This window comes from Ailuropoda melanoleuca, chromosome 12, assembly GCF_002007445.2.
Source record: "Ailuropoda melanoleuca isolate Jingjing chromosome 12, ASM200744v2, whole genome shotgun sequence".
Classification (NCBI taxonomy): domain Eukaryota; kingdom Metazoa; phylum Chordata; class Mammalia; order Carnivora; family Ursidae; genus Ailuropoda; species Ailuropoda melanoleuca.
Window position 1 is genome coordinate 54415042 of NC_048229.1, and position 27472 is coordinate 54442513.

Genomic DNA, 27472 nt, shown 5'->3' on the forward strand with positions numbered 1-27472 from the left:
GAACTTCATTACCTATTCTTTCTTTTCCTAAGAAGAAGCTGTTCCCACCCGCATAATTCTGAACAGCGTGTTGATGTTGTTGCTTCGAATCGCATCCCGACAAGCAGTGATCACCTGGTTCTTTGGTTTTCCAACTGTGTGGGATGAAACATCAGATCAGTACAATCCAAAAGATGATTAAAAGTGAAATTATAAATCAGAGGCCAGCTTTAAAACAGCATAAAACTCTGGTAGAAAAGAGATATATGGTGGGCAAATTTACCTTACCATTCCCTAAAAAAGACAACTGTGAGAGAATTTATCACAAACCAAACCTAGGGACCATCTCAAACCTAGAAACAAAGTTTTATAAAAGAGGATCAAAGCATATATCCACCTAGCAAAGATCTTTTTTTTTCTCCTAAAAATTTTAAGTAATCTTTATACCCAACATAGGGCTCGAACTCATGACCCCAAGATCAAGAGTTGCATGGTCTTCAGACTGAGCCACCCAGGTGCCCAAGCAAAGCTTATTTTTCTAAAAGGTCAAAACATTGACCCAAACAGCAGATTTCAGGTATAACTCTCTGGCAACATTTCTGCTTCCTTTGATTTATTCTATTGTTCTTTTTCTGTATTTTAAGTTGGACACAGCTCATTAATTTTCAGTCTCCTTTTTTAAAAAATAGGTATATTTAAGGCTTTCCCCAGTATAGGTCACTAGGTTTTTCCGGGAAGATGCAGCAAGATCTAAGAAAAGGAGCTGAAAGTTTTCTTTCCCTCTGAAGTCTTCAGACGGACTAAAGCCAAACAATAGGCTGACCAACCTCGAGTGACTGCGGCCAAGCTGGGTGTCAAAGGTATGCTGCTGTCGGCCCCAGTATGAATTCTAGAAGCTAGCACTAGCTCTAAGGGTTCTCACCCCCAAATTACAGACTACTTGAACAGGGCTACAAAAAGAGACTTACCCCGCAGACGACCAGCTCTTTGAATGGCCTGATTTACTGCTTTAAGGTTCCCCAGGAGCTCCGTGTGGTTGTTACAGCGAATTTTGTATCCATTTAGCAAGTCTTTATTAAGGTCGTACAGTTCCATGTAGCGGTTCTTCATGGTTTTCCTGTGTAAATCAACAGAAGTGAATTAACATCACTATACCTCAGTATGGCGGGCTTAGATGAAAAAACTTACAAACTTCTACATAAAGACAACACCAAATTTTAAACTTCGAAATGTTTGCTTGAAACATTGAGAAGTTTCTATCAAAATACCCCATTTCTTCCAGATAAATGGAAGACAAGTAGCCTTTCTTGATTATTGGTCCATGGAGCTGAGAATTATTAAGTGCCCACTGTGTTGGGGGGGTAAGGAAAAGTAGGCAAGGCAAGAAGCTAGCTTCAAAGTTTCTGATTAATATTCATTGGGCAAAAGTGACCTTATTCTTAATATTTTTAGACAACTGATAAATTCAGCTTCTAATTTTATCAAGGTCTTAAAAAACAAAGGCATAAAATTAAAACCACACTCAGACATTACTACACAACGATGAAAATGACTAAAATAAAAGAAGCTGATAAAGACAAATGCTGGCAAGGACGTAGAGCAACTGGAAGTCTCTCGCCCTGCTGATGCGAATGCAAAATGGTGCAGCTACTTTGTAAAATGACTGCGTGGTTTCTTTCAAAGTTAAATATACACTTACTCTGCAACCCAGAAATTCCATTACAAGTATTTACCCAAAATAAGTGAAAACATGTCTGCAAAAAAACTGTGTGCAAATGTTTATAGCAGCTTTATTCACAATCACTGGAGTTTGGAAACAACCCAATGTCAATCGGTGAGTGGATAAACAAAGTATGGTATATCCGTTCAGTGGAACAGTACTGTAGCCAGCAATAAAAAGGAACAAATTACTGATACAGGCAACAACATGGATGAATCTCCAAGGCATGAGGGTAAGCGGAAGAAGCCAGGCTCAAAAGGCATATACTATAGGATTCCATTTAAATGACCTTCTGGAAAAGGAAAAACTACAGGGGGGAAATCAGATCAGTGCATGCCAAGGATCGGAGGTGAGGGGGTACTGACCCAGCGAGGCACAAGGGTGACGGAAAGGGTCTGCATCTTAACTGTGGCAGGAGCAACACGGTTTTATATGATTCTAAAATTTACTGAACTTTAAAAGAGCGAATTTTCTGCATGTATATAATAAATTATATATCAACGAAGTTGGCTTTAAAAAATAAAAACAAACATACATCTGAGTCTCCAAATGAAATATAAATAATTCAGGGAAAAAAAGGGATTTAGAGGTTGGTGGTCACTTTCCTCCAGTTTAGCAATCAAATGCCTAAACAACAGCTCTCTGACTGTAAAACGGGGGGGCCAGCGAGAGAGTAGAAAAGCAGCGCTGGAGATAAAGTTGGCCAGAAAAAGCAAAAACTTCATATACCTCAAAGACAACAATAGGAAGAAAATGAATTGCAAAGTAAGAGGCAAAATAGCCTCAATTTACAAAGGCTACAAATTCACACCTGGAAAAAACTGTAATTTAGTAAAGTAGTAGATTATAAAATCAATATAAAAACTCAGCAGTGTTCATATATCCAAACAAACAAAAACCTAGAAGATGTAATGTGGAAGAAAGATCCTATTTACAATTGCAAAAATAAAATACTTGGGCATTTTCTTTATGTAAGAAGACAAGAAAATAGCTAATACCTACATGAAGGACCTAAAACATGACTGGAACACATATAAAGACATACCGTGTTCCTAGTAAGACTAAACATCCTTGTAACAATGTCAGATCAAGTTCATAAATTAAACATGATCCCAAGAAAAACACCTTTTCTTTTTCTGGAGCTGAACAAGCTGATGATAAGGTTCACTGGAAAAGACAAGTATAGCAGGCAGGAAAACCATGAAAAGGAAGAACGGGGGCTGGGAAGAGGGGCACCCAGCCATACCAGAAAACACAAAAAGCACCTATAAAGAAAAGAATGGTACTGTCAAATGAAGAGACAAGACAGCCCAATAGAACAGGATAGGGAATCCAGAAACAGACCCAGTGCATATGGAAATATGACACATGATAAAGGCAAGCTTCTAAAATCAAATTAGTGGGAAAATGGGCTTTTAAAGTAATAGTATTAAAACAGAACAGAAAAAGAGAAAACTGATTTTATCACTGTTATGCCAAACACCAGGATAAACTCCAACTGGAACAGAGACTTAAACATACAAAATGAAAACATACAAGTACTGAAAGAAAAAGAAATAGGTGAATGATTCTATAAACTCAGAGTGGAAGTTTAATTAATGACCAATTTGACTATGCAAAAACTTTAAAAAGCTGTTACATGGCAAAAGCAAAAATAAAGTTTACAAATCAAAGCAAAGAACAGATACAAATGGCAAGCTGAAAAAAATCTGCATCCCATGTCACAAACGATTAACAGACCAACATATAAACACGCAAAATAATTAAATAGTTCACACACAAAAAGAAATACAAATGGCCCTTGAAACAAAGAAAAGATGCTCAACACTGCTCACAATAAAACAAATGAAAATGAAAACCACAATGAGACCACTTCTTACCCATTGAGTTGGTAAACATCTAAAAGTGTGCCAACATACTCCACTGGCAAGACTGAAAAACAGGCACTCTCATATGTCACTGCTGAGAATGCAAAATGATATCACACCTATGGAGGAGAATTTGGCAATATCTTGCAAAATTCTGTATGCAATTATCATTTACTCTGGCAATTCCATTTCAGGACTTTTTCCCAACGATATCTCGGCAAAAATATGAAAAAATTATGTAACAAAGCTCTGGGCTGCAGCATCATCTACAACAGCAAAAGAACGACCCAAATGTAGGGAACTGGCTGACTAAGCACCCAGAGAAGGAGTACTGTACAGCTGTAAAAACGAGAAGTATCTCTGTACATGACTGTGAAGTGATCGCAGTATTTTTAAACATAAAAAAAGTCAGACAGAGAAGAATAACGTGCTATGATTTATCTAGTGACGGAGGAGACGTGAATGTGTGTATACGTGGGTGTGTGTGTATTCAAATTTTGGTTGGTTATGTACAGTGAGAGGGAGGGAACAGGATGGAGGTGACACGGATTAGAAGTTAGACTTTTCTGCACATTGTTTTATAGCGCTGACTTTGGAACCACATAAAGATTTTAATAAATGTGTAATAAAATTACACCAAAAAGGAAAAAATGTCAGTTTCCACAAGACCAAAAGCAAAATGAATGAAATGAAGCTAACTATATATCAAATTTGTGGCAAAACCAAAAAGGGGAATTATTTCAAATACAATAACTTGACTAAAAATTCCCACTGGAATATACTGTAAAGTCACAAAAAAACTAGAAAAAAAGTTTTTCCTGTTTTCAGCAGTCATACTGTTGATGGTAATATTGGTATTTTTCTAGCAAAGACTCATGTGGATACTGGTTAGAGCCATGATTTCCAATGTGAGAAAGAAGAGATACAGCTTTAAAATCAAAGCTAAGAGGCCTCATTCATAAATCTGAAATGGAATCAGTATGTACTCATGATACAGTCTCTCATTAATATACATATGTTTCCTGGCTCTATCCATTGAATGGTCCTAGGAACAGTAACCAACCTCTAAAGTGCAGACTATGATCTCTAAATACCATTTCCCACTAAAAAGAACTAAGGCTCCTTAGAGAAATGGCTGATTCCTGATTCAGAACAGATCAACCAGATAAGCCTAAAACATCTTGCACAAGAAAACAAGGACGTAACAGAAATATTGGCTATGTCCAAAGGTAGCTATAGCCAAACTGAGAAGGTTTCCACTGGCCAAAGAGGACAATATAGCCATCATACAGAACAACTGAAATGGATTGAAGCACGTTAAATATGTTAAAATACATGAGTTTATAAGGATTTAAAAATCTCACTGGTCAGTATGGAGGATACTAGGGAACCAACTCGTTATTTTATTATTATTATTAATATATATTTATTTTATTTAAGTAGGCTCCATGCCCAGCATGGAGCCCACCATGGGGCTTGAACCCTGAGATCAAAACCTGAGCTCAGGGGCGCCTGGGTGTCTCAGTTGGTTAAGCGTCTGCCTTCAGTTCAGGTCACCATCCCAGGGTCCTGGAATCAAGCCCCACGTTGGGCTCCCTGCTCAGCGGGGAGTTTGCTTCTCTCTCTCTCCTTCTGCCCCTCCCCCTGCTCTCTCTCTCTCTCTCCCCCCCCCTTTCTGTCAAATAAGTAAATAAAACCTTAAAAAAAAAACATAAACCTGAGCTCAGATCAAGAGTTGGATGTTCAACCGACTGAGCCATCCAGGCACCCCCCCCAACTCCTTATTTTCAAGCTGATAAATAATCTGTCTTTTCTTACAAACAATATCTCAGGGAACCAAATAATCATTAATTCATGAGGGAATGTTATGCTTTATAGAAGTATTTCAGCTAAAAAATGAAGAAAAAGTAACAGAATTAGAATATCACTGTTTCGCAAACTCCAAAAGAAATAACAGATCTAGGCAATGGTCATCAATGACTGATAACAGAACAGGAGACAACCAGGCATATGCTCCCTCCTGGAAGTACACAGCACCGCTTAAGAAGCATTCTTGCCAAAACACTGAACCTGAATCTGACCACGCCTCTACATCCACCTACCACTCTAAGAGAAATGCAGGGGACAGAAGAATACTACTAGACATTACCACGAGGATCCAATCCGCAAAATCCAAAATGGGAAACCACAGTAGAGGGAGAGGGCTGGGAAAAAGAGCAAGCAAGCATGCGGATTACAAGAAACTTAATCTTTGGTCTTTGCTTGAAAAAACCAACTTAAAACACACACACACTTGTGAGGCAACTGGGGAAATTAAACACTGACTAGGTTATTTTGTGATATTAAGAAATTCTTTTCCTAAGTGTGATAACGTGGTTATTGTTTTTTAAAGGCTCACTATCTGAAATATTCGTGGCTGAAAGGATGCGATGTCTGGAATCTGCTTCCAAATAGCCCCCTGCCTGGGAGAGGAAGAAGGTGAGTGCAGCGAGGAGACCAGAAGGGCCAGTAGGTGATGACTACTGAAGCCAGGTAGCGGGTGTATAGGAAATCACTGTGTTGCTTAATCTGCTTTTGTACGTGTTTGAAATTTTCAATAATATGATTACTTCAAAAATCACTTACTTCTGAGCAATACCATTTTAATATATGCCAATAACTCAGGCCTTTCAGGAAAAAGCACAAGCCCGGGCACTCTTGCCTGTAATGTAGGCACAGAAACTTCATCTGTCACTGGTTACCGATGTTACTGTCTCCACCGCAGTAACTTTGAGTGCCAAGATAAATTCTGCAAGAGGCTACATCTGCACATCGTGAACTGTTTTACTGTAAAATATAATACACATTCGGAAAAGCTGACAGAACAAATGTCTGTAAACCAGGCCCAGAAACAGGACCTGCCACATCCCGAAACTTTCCAACAGGCTCTTTCTGAACACAGTCCCTCCTGCCCTAAGAGAGAATACTGTCCTAGATACAATCTCTCCTTGCGCTTCCTTATAGATTCTTCATCTAGGTATGCTTCCCAAATGATACACTCTATTTTTTTAAGATTTTTATTTATTTATTAGACACGGGGAGGTGGGGAGAGCACACAAGCAGGGGGAGCGGCAGGCAGAGGGAGAAGCAGGCTCTCTGCAGAGCACAGAGCCCAACGCAGGGCTCAATCCCAGGACCCTGAGATCATGACCTGAGCCAAAGTCAGACGCTTAACCCACTGAGCCACCCAGGTGCCCACAAATGATACACTTTAGTGTTTCGTTTCCCAACTATATAAAAGGAAGCATTGTGTACACATTCTTTCGAGTCTTACTTCTTTCAGTCACCCTTATGCCTGTAAGATTTGTCCATGTTATCACATGTCATTGAGACAGATGCATTCTCACTGCGTATCCTATTCCATTGTGCGATTATACCGTAGTTTAGCCATTATATTGTTGATGCTAGTTTAGACTGTTTCCACGTTGGGATTCTTATGAACATTCTTGTACAAATATCCTGGTTTATATGTCAACACAAGTGTCTCTAGGTTATAAACCACGAGTAGAATTGCTGGGTTACAGGGAATGTCCATTTCCAACTTCACTGACAATTCCAAGTTATTCTCCAAAGTCACTACCAATTTACACTCCTACCAGTAGCATTTGAGAGTTGCTGTTCCATAATATTGACATTTTTAACCTTGCACCTGTCTTAGCCTGGTAAATACTCACATGTCCCTCATCAGACGAGCGTCTTCAGCCCGGACCAGCAAACTTCGGATCAGGTTAGAATTATCAGCCATCTCAGCACTGAGCTTCTGATGCACTGAATGATATTCATCCACCTGAAGACCATGAACACTCAGGAATTAAAAAGACCTCCCAGACTTGTTGAAACCTAGTCAGACTGAGAAGACACTCTCTGCCATATACAGAGGCCCTTCTCTTTCCCTTTTCACCTGGACCATCTTGACTGTCCCCCATTGTTTTACCTCCTCATCAATGAAATAATTCGTCTACACCACCTCCAACACTCAAGATGACATTCCGTCTGGATCTTTCCATGTCTTACCACTGGGAGCCCTAGCAACACACACAGTGTTTTAGAGATTTGGGGTGAGAATATGGTTATAATTTAGGGCCAGTCAAAATCCTTATTTTTCTTTTGATTTGGGTTTTTGGAAAGCACTGAACCAACAGAGCACTATAACTACAACAGATAAAATGAAGGGCTAGCAAAAGAAAAGGTTAATATGACATATTTTTTTAAAAAGGATCCCCTCAAACCAAAGAAAGCAGGGTGGTCTAGAGCTAAACCACTCACTTTTATAAAAGAAATCCTTTAACTAGTGAACCCTCTAAAACTAGTTGAAGTTGAACAATTTTCAAAAATTCTTTAAAACATGACTGTCAGATACATATACACATTTGGGGTATCATTCATCTCGTAAGAGAAACATTTTAAATATTATGACACTACCAAGTTGTCACAAATGCATCCAGGGGGTCCCCTCACCTTAACTAGCACCTTTCGTAATTCCTCAAAGTAGACAGGGAAATCTGCTTCTACTTGAAGGTCTTCGATAGCAAAAAATGATGCCATCGACTGGATGATATCACCAGCCAAATCAATATCATCAGTATTTACAGTGATCTATCCAGGGGAAAAAAAGATGAGCTTAGCATCCTCAGATACTAAAGACAAACCTAGCTGAAACAGTACCAGAATTTCCCCATATTCAACATATTGATTGAACCTAAATTTATATGTGGTGGTAAATAAGACAGGGGTTAGCCCTGGAGGAAATTACAAACCATATGTGTCACACTCTAGCAGCAGGCTAAAAGATCAATCATCTGGCCTTGTTAACAACAAAATCATTCAAACATTGGAAATGTTTTTGTTCACCTCTGTATCCCCATTCCTTCCCAAGTTAGACAAGCAAGGGCTGAAAGGAAAGATGGAGGAAGACAGAACACCACCATTCTAGATCACATCCCAATGTCTAAAACAATTAACAATAACAGACTACGTTGAAACACACGGTTTTATGACCTTGAGACTGGTGCCACCCACCTCACTTTGCACTGAATGGTCAACAGTCCATAAGAAATCTATGCCCGTGACAGTAAACGTTACCTCTCCACTAAGTTTTATCTTTATATACAGCTGGCCACCATTCCGTAAGGATGTGAAACACACTTGAAATGGAGCATTTTGAATATTAGTGTCTTCTGGTAACAGGAAATTCTGGTTGAGCCATATAACAACCTTAAAAATGAATAGGATGAAATGAACTTCTATTTTTAAATGACAGTCATTCTTAAGAATTATCCTTCTTTCTAGAATTATTGCTTGATAAAGAAAAAAAAAACACAAAGAATTATACTTCACACCCCCTCCCACCAAGAATACACTAATCACACTCCTTTTTCCCACCCCATACATGATCTTAGGTAACACTCATAATGTCTGGCCCCACAGCATGCATGCCTACAGAGCATTTTCAGTGTAGACATAATCGTATATGGAATGTAGGAACACTTCGGGTATGATGCTAAGTCTGTTTATACAATAGCTCTTCTGTGGCTACATCCTGGACAACGCAGTCTGCTTAAAACGATTCCATTCCGTCCATTAAACAGAATCTAAAATGAAGTATGCATGCAAACGCATGAGAGACAGACACAGAGATACACATACATGATAAGTAAAAAGTAAGTTTTAATATTCATAACAATAATGGTACTTACACGGGTTGCAGCACCAGGTCTATGTAAGAATCTACATAAGAATCTACATGACTACAAAGCCTCCCTGAGATTTCTGAAGTCTAGCCAAGGTTAAAGGCCACCAGTATTGGTCTTTTACCCTATATAAGTCATACCAAGTCTGTAATCTGCAGGGCCCCCTGTGAGGTGGGACTCTCCTCCCTTCCAGATAAGAGCATTGAGGCCCAGACTGGTGACGGCTGACAGCACTAAGAAAATCACGAAGAATTTAATTAGTTAAGGTAGCATCTGAACCCAAAATGTTCCTAGCTCCAACTCGCACTCTCTTTCCATTCTGAAGCAGGTTCCTCCTGGAACACTGGGTCAAGACAAGTACACCAACATCATGACAAAAGAAAGAGAGGAATTAGAAGCTGGTGAGAATTTACCTGTAACTGAGGATTGCTCTGGTAAATAAGGTACGTATCTTTTCAAAGTGAGAGAAGATACTTTAGCAGTATTTTCGTCACAGGTTATAAGCCAATGCCAGACTACCTACCTCTGTCATGTCATAATCACTGATACCAAATAGCTCATTCATGTCATTTCCCCTTTCTATGAAAGGACATCCAAAGGATTCTAAAGTGCAAAAATACTGAAAGAGAAAAGCCTGATACTCACCCTCTGTGCCCGTTCTGCAATGACAAAGTTGACATAGCTGAGTGGCTCTCTGGCAGGGTCAGGGCTGGTCAGTGCATACATGGAGAAGCGGGGGAGCTGTCTTGTCAGTTCAAATACATGAAACTGGGTGCTATGGTCAACCGATGGAACACAAAAAGAGAAATGGGTTGCATGGAATATTATTTCAAAATGCAAAGCCCAGAAAATAACTACAAAGTCACTACTGGGTCATCAAGTTGTTATTTACGGGTTTAGCTGATGGGAAAAAAAACCAAAAAACTTGAGGGTTGCGTACTACAGTAATGGGGTTTGGGGTTAGAGAGAACATGAGTCTTATACATACACACAGACATGCACCAAGGGTTTAAAATGCCCTTTTTTATTTTTGAAAGATTTCCAATTAGGAAAGTAAAGGTCATGAGAAATCTTGCCTGGGTGGGTAGAACCATCAAATGGCTCCTTTGGCCCCCCAAAATCCATGGCACAACAGAAAATCTACCCATTTGCCCTCCTCTAAGTGCTGACTAGAAAGAAACTGTGACTCGCAAAGGGTCACCTGCTTCTGTAACCCACGAAGGTTTTCAAGTGCAGATCCACAGGGACATCTTTGGGAGGTGTAATTGGGATGCGGATGGAGCTGGAAAGGTTGTGAATGCTGGGGTGAACCACATGGCTTTCACCTAGAAAAATTCCCTCAGCAAAAATCAATACTGCTCGGATAATGGTGTCTGCAGAGAAGAGAGAAAACGGCAGTTCAAGAACGACTCCAAGATGGCACAGGTGTCCACAGACGCCAACTATAAATAATTTCTTACCATTAGAGGTGGAAATACACAATTCTGCATGAGCAGCCTGGGTCTCATGCCCCAGATTGACCGAGAGGGCAGTGTGGAGCTTGGTATTGGCTGGGATGATGCCCCGAGGCCCATCAGCCTCACTTTGTGGACTGCTCAATTCAGCCTGCAAAACATGCCCCCACTCCCAACTCAGTCACCAAAGCAGTAAACTAATGTCAATTTTAAATAATATAGTTACTCGGCTTCAAAAGACTGACTCCCAATCATCTGACGTTAATCTGATTCTTTAGAATTCAAAGGACTCACCTCATTATCACTCCCTTTCTCTACCCAGCCTCTTCCCAAGGGAAAATACCCTCCCTTTCTGTGGTTAGGGTCCACTGTACCCCATCATCCCTTTTATAGTTTAGGAGTTATTCTTTTAAAATAGCAAAATTAATTCACGTAATAAAAAATTCAAATACAATTACCCATGACAAGGCAAATTAAAGTCCCACCTCCCAGTTCATCCTACAGCCAGGTTGGAACCTACACGCACACACAGGCAGACACACACACAGAGGTTTTGTGGTTGTCAACTTTTATGTTATTTGTTTCTGAAAAAGGTAAGAGATATTCTATACATATTGTTCTTGCATTTTTCCCTCATTAAGGCCACAGATATCCTTCCATATCAGTCCAAGTGCATACCCCTCATTCTCCTGAGCTGCTCAGTACCCCCCAGCACACTCCCTACTACTGGTCAACATTTCGGATGCTTCCAACTGTTCACTGCCACAAATAGCGCTACCGTAAATGTCTTTGAACACGTGTGCAAATATTTCCATAGTTCAGCTCCATGGAAGTGGCATTTCCAGATGAAAGGGTACGTGCCCTCTCCTCTCTGACCCTGGCAAAAAGGCTGAAGCAATGCGTGCTTCGCCAGTGGGCAGGAGGGGCTCCCGCCATGCAGACACTGACAGTCTTCCTTCACATTTGCCTTTCCCACCAGAAAATCTCCATTTCCATGAGAACAAGGACCTACCTTGGCGTTTTCCTCATAGTTCCGGAGTTCCAGCAACAGATTCTGTTTCTTCTGACTCAGCTCTCGGATCAGGTCCTGCTCTACGCTGGTGTCCATGAGGTTCCCTCTCATCTCTGCTGTGCCTGGCAGGTAGCCCCGAACTAACAACGGAAAAAACTCTTACCACATTGAAGAATACCCAGGCATAGCCAGCTCTACTTTTAAATCATCAACTGTCTGTTCCTAAAAGCCAAAAACCTAAGTTCTGATCCCCCACCAACAAGGTGACTTTATTAGGATGGGAGGATATCCATACAAACACCTTGTAGTGGAATTTCCTGGTATTCTGACTCAATCAAATTGAAAATCTGACTTTTCAGGGATTTTTCCCGTCCCACTGTACTTTCCCCGTCCACTGCGCAGCAGATTAGCTGTGTGTGGCCGTCCATCCGGTAGTCTCCCTCCAGCACACCAGCAATTGCAGAAGAAAAGTTGTCTTTAAAGATGACCTCGCCAGTTCGGTCACTTCGAGCATCAACCTAAAAAAAGAATAAGAACTTGAAAAATAGCTTATGCTATAATTTAAAAAAAGCACACACAAAATTCTAAAGTCAAAATCAGCTTTAAAGGTCAGTCTAGCAGTTCTCAAGAGTGCTCTATGGAGCCCTGTGGCTTCTCAGGAGACACCTACGACCCCTGGGGCTGAGGTGACCATAAGGGGCCACAACCAGCTATACTTTCTTCTTTTTAAATAAAAGCTGTTTTACACACTGGCCTTTACATAATGTTGTTTGGAGAAATGGGTTGCCAGTTCATATACAGAGAATAGGGCAAGTCCAAACTGTCTAGGTTCCAATTCCTGCTCTGGCACTTACTTACTACCTGTGGGACCTTGGGAAAGTCTCTTAACCATTCCATGCTTGCTCTCCTCATCTGGGGGTCAAGAACAAGAACCTGAGCAAAATAACTATACCTACACCCCACAGGGCTGGAATGAGGCCTACAGAAGTTAACACATTAAAGCACTTAGAGCCTGGCACATAGACATATACGCGAAATGTCAGTTCTACATAAAATCTTTATCATCTATGTATATAAATCATATTTACATCTGAAGTTTGAAAAATACCAAACTCTAAGCTAGCTCAACACTCCATCATATAACCTTTTATAATAACCCTGTTTCAGAGTTGGTCACTCTTCCATGTAAAAACTATTGAGATACCCCAGAGAGCCCCTCCTATCCTCGCTGAGTCTCCTCTCCCCAAGAAAGGCAAATAAATAAATGATCAGAAACAAATGCACCTGAAAAACAACAATGAAGGATAACCACTTAAAGTGATGACTTTTGTTTCAAGCAAGAACAAGTGTTATCAATAAAAGGTAGCATAGAAAATCTGGTAGAGCAATCATTTCAATAGCCAGTGCCATTCACCATCAAAGTCATTTAGGTCATAGCCTACTACTAGCTCCTACCCCTTGTCTGGAGAATATCACATTCAAGTATCCATGCTCTTAATAACAATAACATGTACGTGTCATAATTATCAATGTTGGAGTTGGGGAAGCCTGGCTGGCTCGTCAGTGGAGCAGGCAACTCTTGATCTCGTGGTCCTGAGTTCGAGCCCCATGTTGAGTTTAGAGATTACTTAAAAAAAATAATAACTCTCTAACTCAGACTGAACTGAACTTGCTTCTGCACTTACACAATATTGGACAAATAAGAGGGTTCACTTACTAAGAGGCAAGGCTACAAATTAATATTTCTCTGGATATTCTGCTCTTTGCTTTATCCGACATGGAGGTTTTGCCCTGAGCAAAGCATGGCCCTCCAAGTCAACAAACGACCTACTAAAGGCAAAGTTAATTGGTTGCTTGTATTCATTTAGGATTTCTGCACCTATATTCACATGCTGGATCTGTATATCTCCCTTTTGTATGCTACTTCTGTTAAGTGTAGCTATCAGTTTTTCTACTTATATAATGAACTGTGTTAATTTCTTATCTTTTTTTATGTTCTGGAACAGATTATATAATAGAAATTCCTTAAAATTTTGAAAGCATTTAACTCTAAAAACATCTAGGTCCAGAGTCATATTTGAAGGTAGCTTTTTTTTTTAAGGTAACTTTTGATAACTTCTCAAGTCTAGTGGTTTCTAATTCTTGACTCAATCATAATAATTTAATTTATATTTATTATTTATATTTATATCCCCCCAGAATATGGTCCACTTTACAATTTTCATGTTTCTTACTAAGGAACATAGTCTTCCTTACAATTTTTTTATTTTTAATTTTTGTTAAAGATTTACTTCTTTGAGAGAAAGAGAGAGACTATACGCACAGTGGGAGGGAGAGAGAGAGAGAATCTCAAGCAGACTCTCCACTGAGCGCAAAGCCTGGATTGCGGGGGAGGGGGGGGGGCTCGATCCAATGACCCTGAGATGACGACCTGAGCTGAAATCAAGAGTCGGATGCTTAACTGACTGAGCCCCCCAGCGCCCCAGTCTTCCCTTAACATTTTTAATGCCCATGCCAAAGACAAAACCAGGTAGAGAAGCAGGAACCAACACAACAGTTCTGTAGACCCTATTCTTCACACAACACCAAAGGAAGGTTACAAGGTCCTGGCCAAAAGTGAAGAAAAATCAAAGAAGAAAAGGCAGGAATTAGCTGATCTCCTTCAGGCAATCCAGCACTTCACACAAGAAAGCTAGGGCAAATGGTACCCATGGAGATCTGGCAGCTACTAAAGCAGCTTCTAACAAGACAATCCTGACTTGCCAGAAGTCTGCAGAAAATTCTGATTTGAACTTAAAAAAGGAAAGAAAGCAAAAAGACTTTATTTTGAATTTTATAGCTGGGAAAACAATATGATAACACGATTCTTCCCATTAACTCTAAGTTTTCAGTCAGTCTTAAAGATTTATTAGAGAAGAGCTATACAAACAGTTCACTATTTGCTTATTAAAATTCCTTTTTTTACAGTCCTACACCTATGATCAACCAGATTAAACTGATTCTCATTTCTTCAAGGAAGAGATTTTGAAAGATCTTCCCAAAGATTTCTCCAAATAGGGTCTTTAAGACTAAAAGGACATTCACTCACTTGTAGTGTTGACACCAGGGCAGGAAGAAAAAATGTGCAAGGATTATGAAGTTAACTTGGAAAGCACAGCCAAGGAAAACAAGTTTATATTCTGTTACTGGTTCTGAGTCATGCAGCCAGTATATCTCAAACAAGTAGTCCTCTGAATTATACCTGAACTCTGTATTTAAACTTACCTTCCCATTGGACCAACCAGTTATCAGTTCACACACTCCGTCAGAATTAAGGTCAAAAGCATGAATGCTCATGGCATGATTTTTGGACTGAAAAAGAATTTCAATAATTAGTCTAGAAGTCTTTCAATATGTATAAAATCCCTGAATATTGGAGGTGGAATTATACTAACTTTAATTCTCCAGTATCGGGCTGTTTTGTCATAAACTCCAACTGTGCCATTAGAAAGGGCATAACCAAATCGACTGCCATACATGGGGCAAAGAGAGGTGATTATCTGCAAGAAATAACACATAAAAACACAACATCCTCCCATTAAGGTTCAATTTGATGCGAAGTATGGCTTTATAAAATCACATGCCTTATTACCAAGTGTGTTAAAATTAGATGTAAATCTGTTAGAGGGGAATGTACTCCTCTTCTCTAGGATCCATGTCATCTGTTTCAGAGTTGGGTAATCAGAATTAAATAAACTCACAAAGTTTGCTGTTTTTTATCAAACTTACGTGGCAAGTTTCAGCAAATTATTTAAAAAAAAAACAATTAAGTGATTAAGGATAAAATAAAGTGAGTATACAAGATATAGAAAATGTACACCAGACACTGTTATAAACACTAACTCAAAAAATGTTTTAATATCCTACAGTCTAAATTTTAAAGACCTGTAAAACCCACAACTGAATATCTTTTGTGTACATGCTTTTTTTCTATGACAAAATTTATTGCTTGCTAGAGATGAAAGATATTTTTTAGAAGAAAACATAATTCTTTGAAAAGTACAAACAAAAGCACATGAATTTATGTATGTAACAATACACAGAATGTGTACATCACACAAATATCTATGGGACTGTTTGAGGATTTAACACCTTTAAAAGGATAAAATTTTAGATACTGAACAAAATTATCCTTTATTTAAAGACCAAAGCTTAATGATATCTATGCTCCTGCAGATCTGCTTTCTAATTCTGCCACGAATACAAGAGATATTAAGAAATAAATTGTATAAAGCAGAGAATAGTTATATAATTTCCTCTACACCTACAGCTTTTCTACAAAACCACCCACTTCACTTAACTCTGAATGCAAAGTGCTGTGTAGGATTCCAGAATTATTTAGCTCAAGGCATTCTTTTGGCAATAGTCAGTACTGTTCAACTGCCAAATGAATTATAATTTTGCTGATCTGCAGAACGACATTTGAGCTAGGAGCAAAATCAAACCAAAAGAACAGGAAAATGGCCCTGAAATGAACAATTTTATGAAGTTCAGATTTTCATAAACTTAGCCCCAAATTCTGTAGGTCCCTCCATCCTTCATTAATTAGTTCACTAGTTTCTCTTTTCTTGGACCAGCGACCAGAGGACCAACATCAGCTCAAGTCCCTACCTCTATTTCATGGTCTCCTGTCCTTTTCTAGGATTTAGGAAAAAGATGTTTCAAAGAATGCAGCCTCCTCACACCTAGCATTGACAATAAACAGAAATCCAACAAAATCTGAATAATTCCCACCAAACTGGAAAAGATTTACTACCAATTTGAGTGAAAGATAAACGATAATGCAGGACACAGCACCTATAGGCCAGTGATTCGCAAGTTGGCTTTTTTTTTTTTTTTTTTTTTGCAGGGGGGGAAAGAGGGAGTAGCAAACCCCTTTAAAAACCTAATGAAAGCTAAGGACACTCTCCAAAAAAAAAATCACACATTAACCACAGACACTTAAACAGAACCCCTTAGCCTTCATTAGGGCCATTAATTTTCTCTACCCACAACTATCAGTTTATAATGATAATAACTGTGAATCTACAAAAAGCATGGTATAACTAAATAAAAATCTATGATCTCACTATAGGATAAAGGTAAATTAGCTAAATCAAGGATAACACTTTGTTTATCAATATGCAAGTTTTGCTTTTTGGTCTTTTTTTGTAGTTAGTGGAACAGACACTTAGCTTCTGTAAGTGGCAAGAAGCAAGGACAGTGGCTAGGACGGGTTCTGAGGCCAGTGCCCTCAAGCTTTCTGATCCAGACTCTCAGACACGACCTGAATAAATTTTGCAGGATCCCAGCATTCAGACGGCTCAGACTCCCTTCTGTTGTTTTTGCTGCCCCTTTAGAATGTTCACGAGCCATGCTCCTTTATCCTCGTCTCCTTCCTTCCTTCAGAATACCCTAATTCATTTTTCTGTTTCCATCTTGCCCAATCCTAGAGAACCAGCAGCAAATAAACAGCCTGAGAATGCCAAAACTACAATGGATGAGGCCATTCCCTAGGCAAATGAAGCTTAAACTTCATTTAGGTTCTATTACATGAGTAATTCTAATCACGGAGAAACCAGCCAAGTTCTCCAACATCTGATTTTAAGTTTACTGACAGAAATGTGCCTAAGAAGTACTTAATTTGAATGAAGGAGAACAGTTATAAAAATCTTGTTTGGGTACTTCATTCAATCCCATTTAATACATGTGATGAGGAGGCGGACAAGGCAAAGTTCAAATCCTGACCACACCACTTCATAGCCATGACCGAGTGTAAGTAATTTAACAAAGAAACTTAACATTAGGGGCGTCTAGGTGGCTCAGTCAATTAAGCATCTGCCTTCGGCTCAGGGTCCTGGGATTGAGCCCCACCATCGGCCTCCCTGCTCAGAGAAGAGTCTGCTGCTCCCTCTCCCCCTACCCCTCTCCCTGCTTGTGCTCTCTCTCTCCCTCTCAAATAAATGGATAAATACAATCTTAAAAAAAAAAAAAAAGAAACTTAACACCAGCTTCCTCATCGGTAAAGAGGAATAATAATAATAATAATAATAATAATATCTTCCTAATAGGGCTGTTGTAGGATTAAATGAGTTAGTTTACATAAAACACTTAGAACAGTATCTGGCATCTATTAGGTGTACAATAAATGGTTATAATTATTAGTGTTATTATTATTATCAGTATCCACTAACTCATTGAAAGGAAGGCCTTTATGTACTCCGTAATTTTTCTCTATTTAATCAATCTGTTCAAAATGCATCTTTTTTTTCTGTGCCGCCACCACCACCTCCCCCCAACTCTCAAAATAAATCTTGATCCAGGATTTTTAAGTGCATCTTTCTCTGTAATGTGCAGTTCTGTTTAGTCCCCACAGTTTTTACCCCAAGACTGTCTGTGTTGTGAGAAGAGGTCCCAGCACTCTCATCTGATGTGACATTTCACGGTGCTGATCAATCTTGCCCAAGATTACCATGACTCTGACGCAGCACTTCTTACCTCTGTTTCTGTCATTTCTGCCACAATCTCATCTTCTTTAAAAACTCGGATATCAAAATCCTCTGATCCAACAAGAAGCTGAAAGGGAAAAGAATCACACATATTTACTGCAACAAGTGAACACAGTAGAATTTCCATAGATAAGACAAAAAACTGCACAATACTTTATACACTGCGACTGCTCCCCGAGAGTTTCAGTCTCCCGAGAATCCGGTACTCAGGAAGCTTCTTCCCATTGGGACAGTCCCCAGCTTCAGTTAGTGAAGAAAAAGTGGCCACTACAGATTGTATCCTTCCATGTGGGCTGCACATCGTGCCAGAGTATGAACTTCCACCCAGCAATGGAAAACACGCCCCAGCTCAGTGCCTTCTCTGGCTGCAGATGGAAGCCCTGTTTCAAATGCCAGAGACCAGTAGCCATGGACAAGGGACAGGTGAGTCGGTGCCCGACACAGCACTGTGCGGGCTGCCCAAGAAGCTGACTCCTAGAGGAAGCATCAGAATAACTGCAAAGGCTAAGGGCCCATCTTCTAAAATGTTTAGATTCCTGAAAATATTAGCCACAACTGAAAACTACTTCCTAATATGGTGTCAAAGCATCAGAAGTGAGTTGTAAGATTGTGAATATGGCTGTGGTCCCATCAACCATTCTGCCCCCTCTCCCTGTCCTCTGTCTTTGAAACATCATGGCCTTGATCTTTGTATTAGACAAACACAAGTGATGTATTGTTCAAAGAGGAGAAAGACAAATGAGGCCAGTTAGCTTGTCATTTAGGCAAAAGAGCACCAAAATCAACCAAGAGAAGCTAACGCTTCTCTTAACACTACTGTCATTGTCACGGGGAAATTATTCAGCTGAACACAGAAGGTAAGTATCCCCTCCTCCACACACCTCTTTCTTACCATCACCGTCAAAGTCACATAAGGCCAAGGAATGAACATTATCTCCAGTAACCTGAAAATAAAACCAAAACTCATTAATATGCCATCTTTTTTTCACTTAATCCAAATACATTAGCTACATGAAAGAGGATTATACAAACCACCAATGGGTATTATCCAAATTACAAATGTTCTTTTTTTTAATGTACAGAATTATAAATAGGATTTATTCTATTTCATTTTTCTTATTCATTATAGTCAATGGTAAAAAACAAACAAAGCATAAAGAACATTAAAAGTAAAAATGTTTAAGAGGATTAAGAGAATGTTTTGTTCATACCGTCCAAAAGAGATCATTTCCTTCGTGATCAAAACCCTGCAGAGCACAATTTCCACCAATAATGGCAAGAGGAGAAGAAATGTCTCCCAGTGTTCCCAGCACAATTGCATTGGCCCCATCTGCAACCTGAGGAGGACAAAAAAGAAAATCTCAGATACGGTGACGCACAGGCACCGTGGAGGTAGTGGAGGTATCATATATCCTTATTATTATTGGGATACTCAAATCTCTGTCATCATTTGTGAGAAGCCACATGGTCTCCTGAGAGGCAGGCCTGGGCCTTGTACTGAGGACAGTCACTAAAGCCTGTGTGTGCTTCCACGGGGATGCACAGAGATACAGGACTGACTCAGGCTGCTGGCCTCTCACACTAAGCCGCCACAATCAACTGCTACAGAATCCAAGGCTCTCTAGAACTATGAGTTCTAGAGGCCAAATGCTTGACAGAATCAAACTTATGCCTTTAAAACTCCCACGCTTTTATAATCCACTTTAACCATGATGGATGGAAATCTTTTTAATACTCATTACCTAGTTCTCTTGCTACTACTCTTTTTAATGGTAAAGTTCCTGAGAAGTACAAAGAATAATAAAACACCTACATCCCACCATCCAGAATTAATAAACATTCCAGACTTCTTGAATAAGGCATATAAGCATAATTTAATTTATTTTTTAAAAATTCAAGGATATCTTTGGAAATACTGTTTATTATACAAGAAAATAGTCCTTATTTACATAATCTGCATGTAGGAAAACTATTAAAAAAAAGGTTGGCTATAAAGGAAAGAAAAATTCATTAGAAGTCAAAACTGCTAAATGGCCAATCAATCAACAGATAAAAAGGTAAACAGTGAACTGGGAAAAATACCTACAATATCTAAGACAAAGAACTAATTTCTTTTTAAAGATTTTATTTATTTATGTGACAGAGAGATAGCCAGCGAGAGAGGGAACACAGCAGGGGAGTGGGAGAGGAAAGAAGCAGGCTCCCAGAGGAACCCGATGTGGGACTCGATCCCGGAACGCCGGGATCACGCCCTGAGCCGAAGGCAGACGCTTAACGACTGCGCTACCCAGGCGCCCCAAGAACTAATTTTTTATTAATAAAATAAAAGAGGTAATAGAAAGCAAATAAATAAGAAAAAGATAAACACCCAAGCCAAAAAGAGAAGAAGAAAAAAAAAGAACAGGAAATTCACAAGAAATGCAAATCACTAATGAACATGAAAATCTTCATTCTTACAATGTATCATTTTCAATTTTCAGATTAGAAAAGATAAAAAATAGGGGTGCCTGGGTGGCACAGCGGTTAGGCATCTGCCTTCGGCTCAGTGCGTGATCCTGGCGTTATGGGATCGAGCCCCACATCAGGCTCCTCTGCTGTGAGCCTGCTTCTTCCTCTCCCACTCCCCCTGCTTGTGTCTCCTCTCTCGCTGGCTGTCTCTATCTCTGTCAAATAAATAAATAAAATCTTTTAAAAAAAATAATAATAATATTATCCATTGTTGGTTGGGGTGTGATAAAACAAGCACTCTCATATTCTGTGGGGAAAGTGGAAAATCATAGTCTTTGTAGACAGCAATTTAGCAATACCTATCAAAAACCTCATTTGAGAAAGGCCTTTAACTCAGCAATTGCAGAGCTGCATTCTTGAGATCATTAATTTTATGTGTCAACTTGGCTAGACCATGGTACCCAGATATTGAATCAAGTATTATTCTAGGTGTTTCTGTGCAGGTATTTTTTTATTGAGATTTAACATTTAAATCAGCAGACTCTGAGAAAAGCAGATTGCCCAAAATAATATGGGTGGGCTGCATCCGATCAGTTGAAGACCTTAATAGAAAAAAAAACTGACCTCCCTGGAGGAAGGATTCTGCCACCAGACTGTCTTTGGACTCAAGTTTCAACATCATCTCTTCCCTGGATGATGCCTAACCTGCAATTTTGCACTTGCTAGCCTCCACAATTGTGTGAGCCAATTCCTTAAAATAAACAATCTCTCTCTTCCTATATGTACATATACACGTCCTACACTCAATTTCAGTTTTGCACAAAAACAACAGGAGGAATTATCTTTGTGACCCTGAAATAGGCAAAGACTTCTCAGGACAGAAAGAGCACTAACTATTAAAGAAAAAGCCAAACAGCTAGACTTCCAACAAAATCAGAAACTTTTGTTCATCAAAAGATACCTACTTATTCAAATGAGCCACATACTGAGAGAATATATTTGTTATATATATTGTTATTTGTTATATATATATATATTGTGTGTGTGTGTATATATATATATAAGAATTTATACCCAGTATATCCAAAGAAAATCCACAAATCAATAATACACCCAAAGTATCAATAAAAAAACAGGCAAAGGAACTTTTTATTAGACATTTTACAAAAGAAGGCAGATAAGTGGGAACTAAGCACAAGAAAAGGTGTGCTTTTTCTTTTACAAAACAACTGGATTGTATCTTTTAAATGGGTGAATTGTACGGTATGTGAATTATATCTTAATCTATGTTAATATAATAAGTTGTAGAGAAAAAGCCTACATGTATACAGTATGATCCTATTTTATAAAAAATTTCACTTAGTAAAATCAGTTTAAAAGCTGTGTTATTTCTAGATGGAGAAATTATGAGTATTTTTTTTTGCTTCCCTATCTTTTCCGTAATAAATATGAATAACTTGGGTAAAAAGCTGCAGTAGCCTGTAGATGGCAGAGCACAGTAAGTGCTTCTATAAACTACCATATTAAACTTTAATGCAAAGCTACTAGGAGGTCTGATCACTGACTTCCTGGCTCTTGGTTGAGCTCTCAATAGATCTTGACAGGTGGTGATAGCACAGATGTACCTCATGGGAGACGAGCTGGAATGGCACCCAGTGGTTACCAACCATGATAAAACAAGTAAGTGTCAGGCAGAATGCAGATGGAATGGAAAAATCTCTGAGTTGTTTACATTACAAGAGCCATACAATAAGCAAACCAAAATAAATGTCTCATCTCTTTCAAGCGTAAAATACCAATGGACATTCATGAGTAATGGAAATGCTACGGTTGTAAAGGGATATACTTGCCTCTCTGTAGAACAGATCCGAGTTATTGTAGACATCATAAGCCAGAAGATTAGTCTGCGTCCCCACTAAAAGAGCATCATACCCAAGTTCTGGGTTCAGTACTCCTGCGGTCAGGCAGCTGACTGCCTGATTAATGTTGAGAAGCGAAACATCAGATTCCAGGGGGCTCTGGAAGACCCTGGAGGCACTGAAATGCTGGCTCCGAGTATGAGGATTGTGAATAAAAACCTAAAACAGAAACAGTTAATTACATCCCCTTAAGATAACAAAAATGTAAAATTAACATATATTTTCAAAGAGACCCAGGGTATTAACAAATATCAACTCTAACAAGAGGTCACTTTAATCACCTAGAAAACTTGAAACACTCATACACAGTTCTGTGTATTGCTAGCTTTCAATCACTAGGAATTGTGGAAACCCAGTGGTTCTTAGCCTTGTCAAGAGTAAGGTAATGGACCAGACGTAGTTGTTGCTCACCAGAAGAATGTCAAAGCACTCTCACAAACTAGCCTCTTCCTGGTCAACCTTCAGGAAGCGCTACCAGCTACAATGTGATTGCTACACACTAAGACAATCACATAACATACAGTAATAAATACTTCCTGTAGTATCTTTCATCCAAGCACCTAATTCATTCACTTCCTAACCCTTAAAATTGTTTGTTTCAGGGGCACCTGGCTGGCTCATTTGAAAGAGCATGTGACTCTTGATCTTGGGGTTATAAGTTCAAGCCCCATGTTGGGTGTAGAGATTACTTAAATAAAACTTAAAAAAAAAAAAGAACCCAGCTGTTTTAAGGGTTAAAACGGATAGTTTTAAAGTCTGATTGTTCGTAGATCTGTTTTACAAACTTAAACTGCGACATGCAGTCAAGCTTTTTCAAGGTTTCATGGTCTATACTAGTAAGACAGAGTTAAATAATTAGTCCAAAGTTAATTAACTTGGCAGTTTCAACTCTCATAGATATAATCACCCCAAGAGGGGTCACTATTTGTGGGGTAGGAGATGTTAGATGTTAAATTGGCTTGTGGCCCTCCAAAAGGGTACAGTACAAAAACAGCAGTGCAGCATATCTGTGGTATTAAAATTTCATTAGGGAAATCTTCACTGTCTAAAAAATACAAAGAAGAAAAGGGTGGGAAATACTGGACTAGAGATCCCTTAAACCTCTTCTAGTTTTAAAATTCACTGGGTTTTAAATAAGTATTTCATCCCTTCGCAAGAAATCCAAAGAAGATTAATTTTAAGTTATTATCTAAACAAGACAGCCTTCTCAACAACAAATAATTTTCAAAGGAATTGACTGGAAATATACAGAAAAGGTACATAGCTATGGAATATCATGTTGATGTCCTCATTTGTGTAATACTTCACAACCTGCTTTTATAAACATTATTCCATTTGATCCTCACAACAAGCCCTGGTTTATAGATGAGGTCAGAAGGGCCAAAGCCCTTTCCCAAGGTCTGGTGACTGGTAAGTGACTGGGCTAAGACCTGATGCCTGGCGTCTGGTTCCGGAACCTACACTCTAGCCACCATGTCTTACTACCTTTTAGAACAGTTCAGAACAAAAGAATTCTTTCAGAGTCTTCCAGTAATTAGACAGGCTGAGGGAGAACAGGAGGGGAAATCACCTATGGACTTCATGTTCACTGCTATTGGAACAGAAAGAGTTTGGGGTTTGTGGCCAAGAGCAGCAAGACTCCCAGGAGCTGACTTCTCCCTAGTTCCCCTCTTGCTGTTCTCTGAGTCTCCAGGAGACCTACCTGTCCCTCAGGCATGGAAAAAGCCAAGCTCACTCACCCAACAAATGGATCAGTCCCCATGCCTTCAGCCAAAGGACTGGTTGAAGTTCATGGAACCTTTGTTCTAGCTGAGGGGATGCTGCTGACAGTAGAAATTCAACGGGTCCCCTCAGCCCCATGGTGAGAGGAAAAATGTCCCCAGAGGAGAACAATAACATTTACCTTGAAAGAAACCCCTTTTTAAAATATCCTTCCTCAAAACAAAACAAATAAAATCCTTGCTCAGGCTCAGAGACCCAGATCCCAGTAAGTCAGATTCACGTTCTCAACAGAATCCCACTTACAATGACAAAATCCTGTTTCTAGACAGGTGGGCTCCAACGGTCAAGGCGGGCTTTAGCCTTACCTGGAATGTTTAATTGTTATTATTGTGTTGTTGCTTCATTATCTTTAAAGAATATATTCCTGTATTACTTGGATCATAAATGTTAACCATCACTGGGTGTTATACGCAACTAATGAATCATCAAACTTTTGCATCAGAAACCAGGGACGTACTGTATGGCGACTAACGTAATATAATAAAAAAACATTAAAAAAATGTTAACCATTTTTTTAAAGTCTCAATATAAAATATCAGGTCATAACTTTTCAGATTTGTTTAAAGTTCTAAACAAAATATCCAATTACACAGGTCACAGGGCTTTCTCTATTTTTTCTAACTCCAGAAACTGATCTAGACTCGTGTCCCCGCCTTCCACTCTAGGTCACATTCTAATGAAAGGGCTTCCATAGACACCTCTGCCTGACCTCCCTGCTTCTACTTCAACACTCACCTCCCTGCACCAGAGTTGTGCTTTACCTTGAAACTGTAACCAAACCCCATCACCTGAAAACAATGGTCTTTACATGGCCTACTGGCCGGCCCTATATGATCTGGCCCCTAGCGACCTCACTGCTTCCTTCATTCCATCCCAGCCCCAGCAGTCTCGTTTTCCTGGAACACACCAAGCATATTTCCACCTCAAGGCCTTTGCACTTGCTGATCCCTCTGCCTGGAAGGCATTCACCACACATATTTGCAGCGCTTGTTTCTTCCTTTTCTTCCAATCTCTGATCTACAATTACCTTATCAGAGGCCTATGAATCACCCTATCAAAAGTAGCAATCTCCCGTCATTCCCATCTCCTTACTAATTTTAAAATATATAAATATATTTTAACATATAAATATAAAAAATAAAAATATACAAATATATAATATAAATATACATATTTTTTTCTCCCCTCTGGTGTCTAGCTCCCCCTCTCATATGTAAACTCCAAATGGGTGAGACTTGTCACTTTCAACCTTGCAACTACAAAGCTAAGAACAGTGCTCAGGAGTAGTAAGCCCTCGACAAATAAGGGGCACAGCCAATATCCACGGGACCTTTTCAGCCCATTTATTTAGCTGCTATGCACCCACGGAACCAATATGATTTTTTTTGGGGGGGGGGCATTTGCAGTACGTCTTAACAATAACTAACATTATTCCATGCCAGGCCCCGTGCTAGGGAGCTCTATTTCATTATAGTACCTAATGAAAAGGAATCATTACTTTCTATTTATGTATCCCAAGGCATATCATCTAACATACAACATAGGTAGAAGTGTCTTGAAAACTATAAAACATTACATAAATGTTAGCTTACCAAATCCACACTGGATCAAGAACAGGTACTTTAACTTTCATTTCCACCACTTTTTGGTTGCACGAACTCAAGCATTACTTCAAACCTCTCTGAACCACTAGTCAGTGAAGTGGGAGTAACAACAAGAAAATAACAACTAACAGTGACTTATGTGCCTACATTTCCCATACCCCAAGCGGTTTACATGTATTAACTTACTTAGTCCTCGTAACAACCCTATGTGGTAGATACTATCATTAAGTACTTTGCCCAAGGTCATGAAATTAGTAGGTACTGGAGCCAGGATCACACCTGTGCTATGCTGTTGCCCTTGGCATTGTAGGAAGGATGCTGAGATAATTCGTGTAATGAAGCTTTGTACCCATTAAAAGTTATTACGCTTGGTGTCACTGTATTCCATGTATTTTGAACAGGCCTTTGTCAGTACAGAGTGCCTTGATATGCCTTGCCTGCTGGATTTTAAGCTTTGTGAAAGTAGGGATTTCAGCTTTATCTCTGAATCCCCAACATCTAGCACAAAGGAGGTGTTCAGTAGGTCTCCATTTCATCTCTGTGACTCCCACACCTTGCACAGCACCTGGCACACAGTAAGCACCTAACAGGTACTTGGTGAATAAATTATAGGAAAAGACGTAAATGTATATGGATAAAGATCAAGTGAAATCTGAATTATTTAATTTAGGCGTCTTTGTATTTTTCTGCCATAAAGTTGTTTGGTTCGAGAGGCAATATAAAATACTGGGAGGACCTCCAGAGTGACAGGCAGAGACCCTGGGCACGCTGGGGTACGCTACCACTCCTAACCCTGACCAAGCCCCTTCCCTCCTGGGGACTTTTCTTCCCTAAGCTCCCTATCTATACAGGGGCTCCAACACTGTCCAAGTTTAAGTGCCTATAAAGTTAACTGCTCGGAAAAGCCCTTCAGGGGAGACCCCATTATTCTTTGTTATTCTGCGCAGGACAGAGAGCTACAGAGACTGCCGACCCGTTGCCGGGCAACCGTGGCTGGGGGCGGGGTCGCAGGGTGAAGGGCGGGGTCGGAGGGGTGCGGCCGGCGGAGATCCTAGGGACTCGAGGGACCCGGACTCCGTGCGGTGGGGGCGGTTACCTTGCCCGCTTGGGTGGCGGCTGCCAGGCACGGGTGAGTCCCGTCGTAGCGCCCTATGGCCACCATGCGGGGGCTGATTTTGTGGCGCAGTTTCAGGGTGAACACAGGCAGCAGCATGATGGCGGCGGCTCAGGGGAAGAGGGCCCGCGGCCCCAGGCCTGCGCAGCGGAGCCGGCCTCACCCGCCGCGGTGCAAGGTTCGGGGACCACAGTAGCTCGTTTCCAGCTGCTTCAAGCCTGGGCCGAAACAGCGCGGGATCGAGGCGATCCGCCGCAGACCGCCCACTCTTTCTGCGGCTGCGCAGGCCCACTTAGCCTCTTCTGCGGCTGCGCAG

At 39.9% G+C, this 27472-nt stretch overlaps 1 protein-coding gene across 3 annotated transcripts; it reads right to left on the reverse strand.

Moving 5' to 3' along the window:
* On the reverse strand, positions 1–27414 carry BBS2 (Bardet-Biedl syndrome 2). 3 transcript variants are annotated; one of them, XM_019804007.2, is made up of 17 exons: positions 27139–27414; positions 22588–22815; positions 19501–19626; positions 19171–19233; positions 18279–18356; positions 15197–15301; positions 15027–15113; positions 12064–12280; positions 11763–11902; positions 10757–10901; positions 10498–10669; positions 9942–10071; positions 8689–8820; positions 8065–8202; positions 7281–7393; positions 948–1096; positions 1–134 (listed from the first exon to the last, which is right to left on the reverse strand). In XM_019804007.2, the coding sequence occupies exons 1-17, from the start codon at positions 27253–27255 to the stop codon at positions 28–30; spliced, it is 2247 nt and encodes a 748-aa protein (XP_019659566.1). In that variant the 5' UTR covers positions 27256–27414; the 3' UTR covers positions 1–27. The 3 variants fall into 3 exon arrangements, with proteins under 3 accessions (XP_019659566.1, XP_002912294.1, XP_019660320.1); XM_002912248.4 differs by having other exon boundaries at positions 12145–12280; positions 27139–27413; XM_019804761.2 differs by lacking the exon at positions 27139–27414 and having other exon boundaries at positions 19182–19233; positions 22588–22762.
* Between the last annotated feature and the right edge of the window lie 58 nt (positions 27415–27472).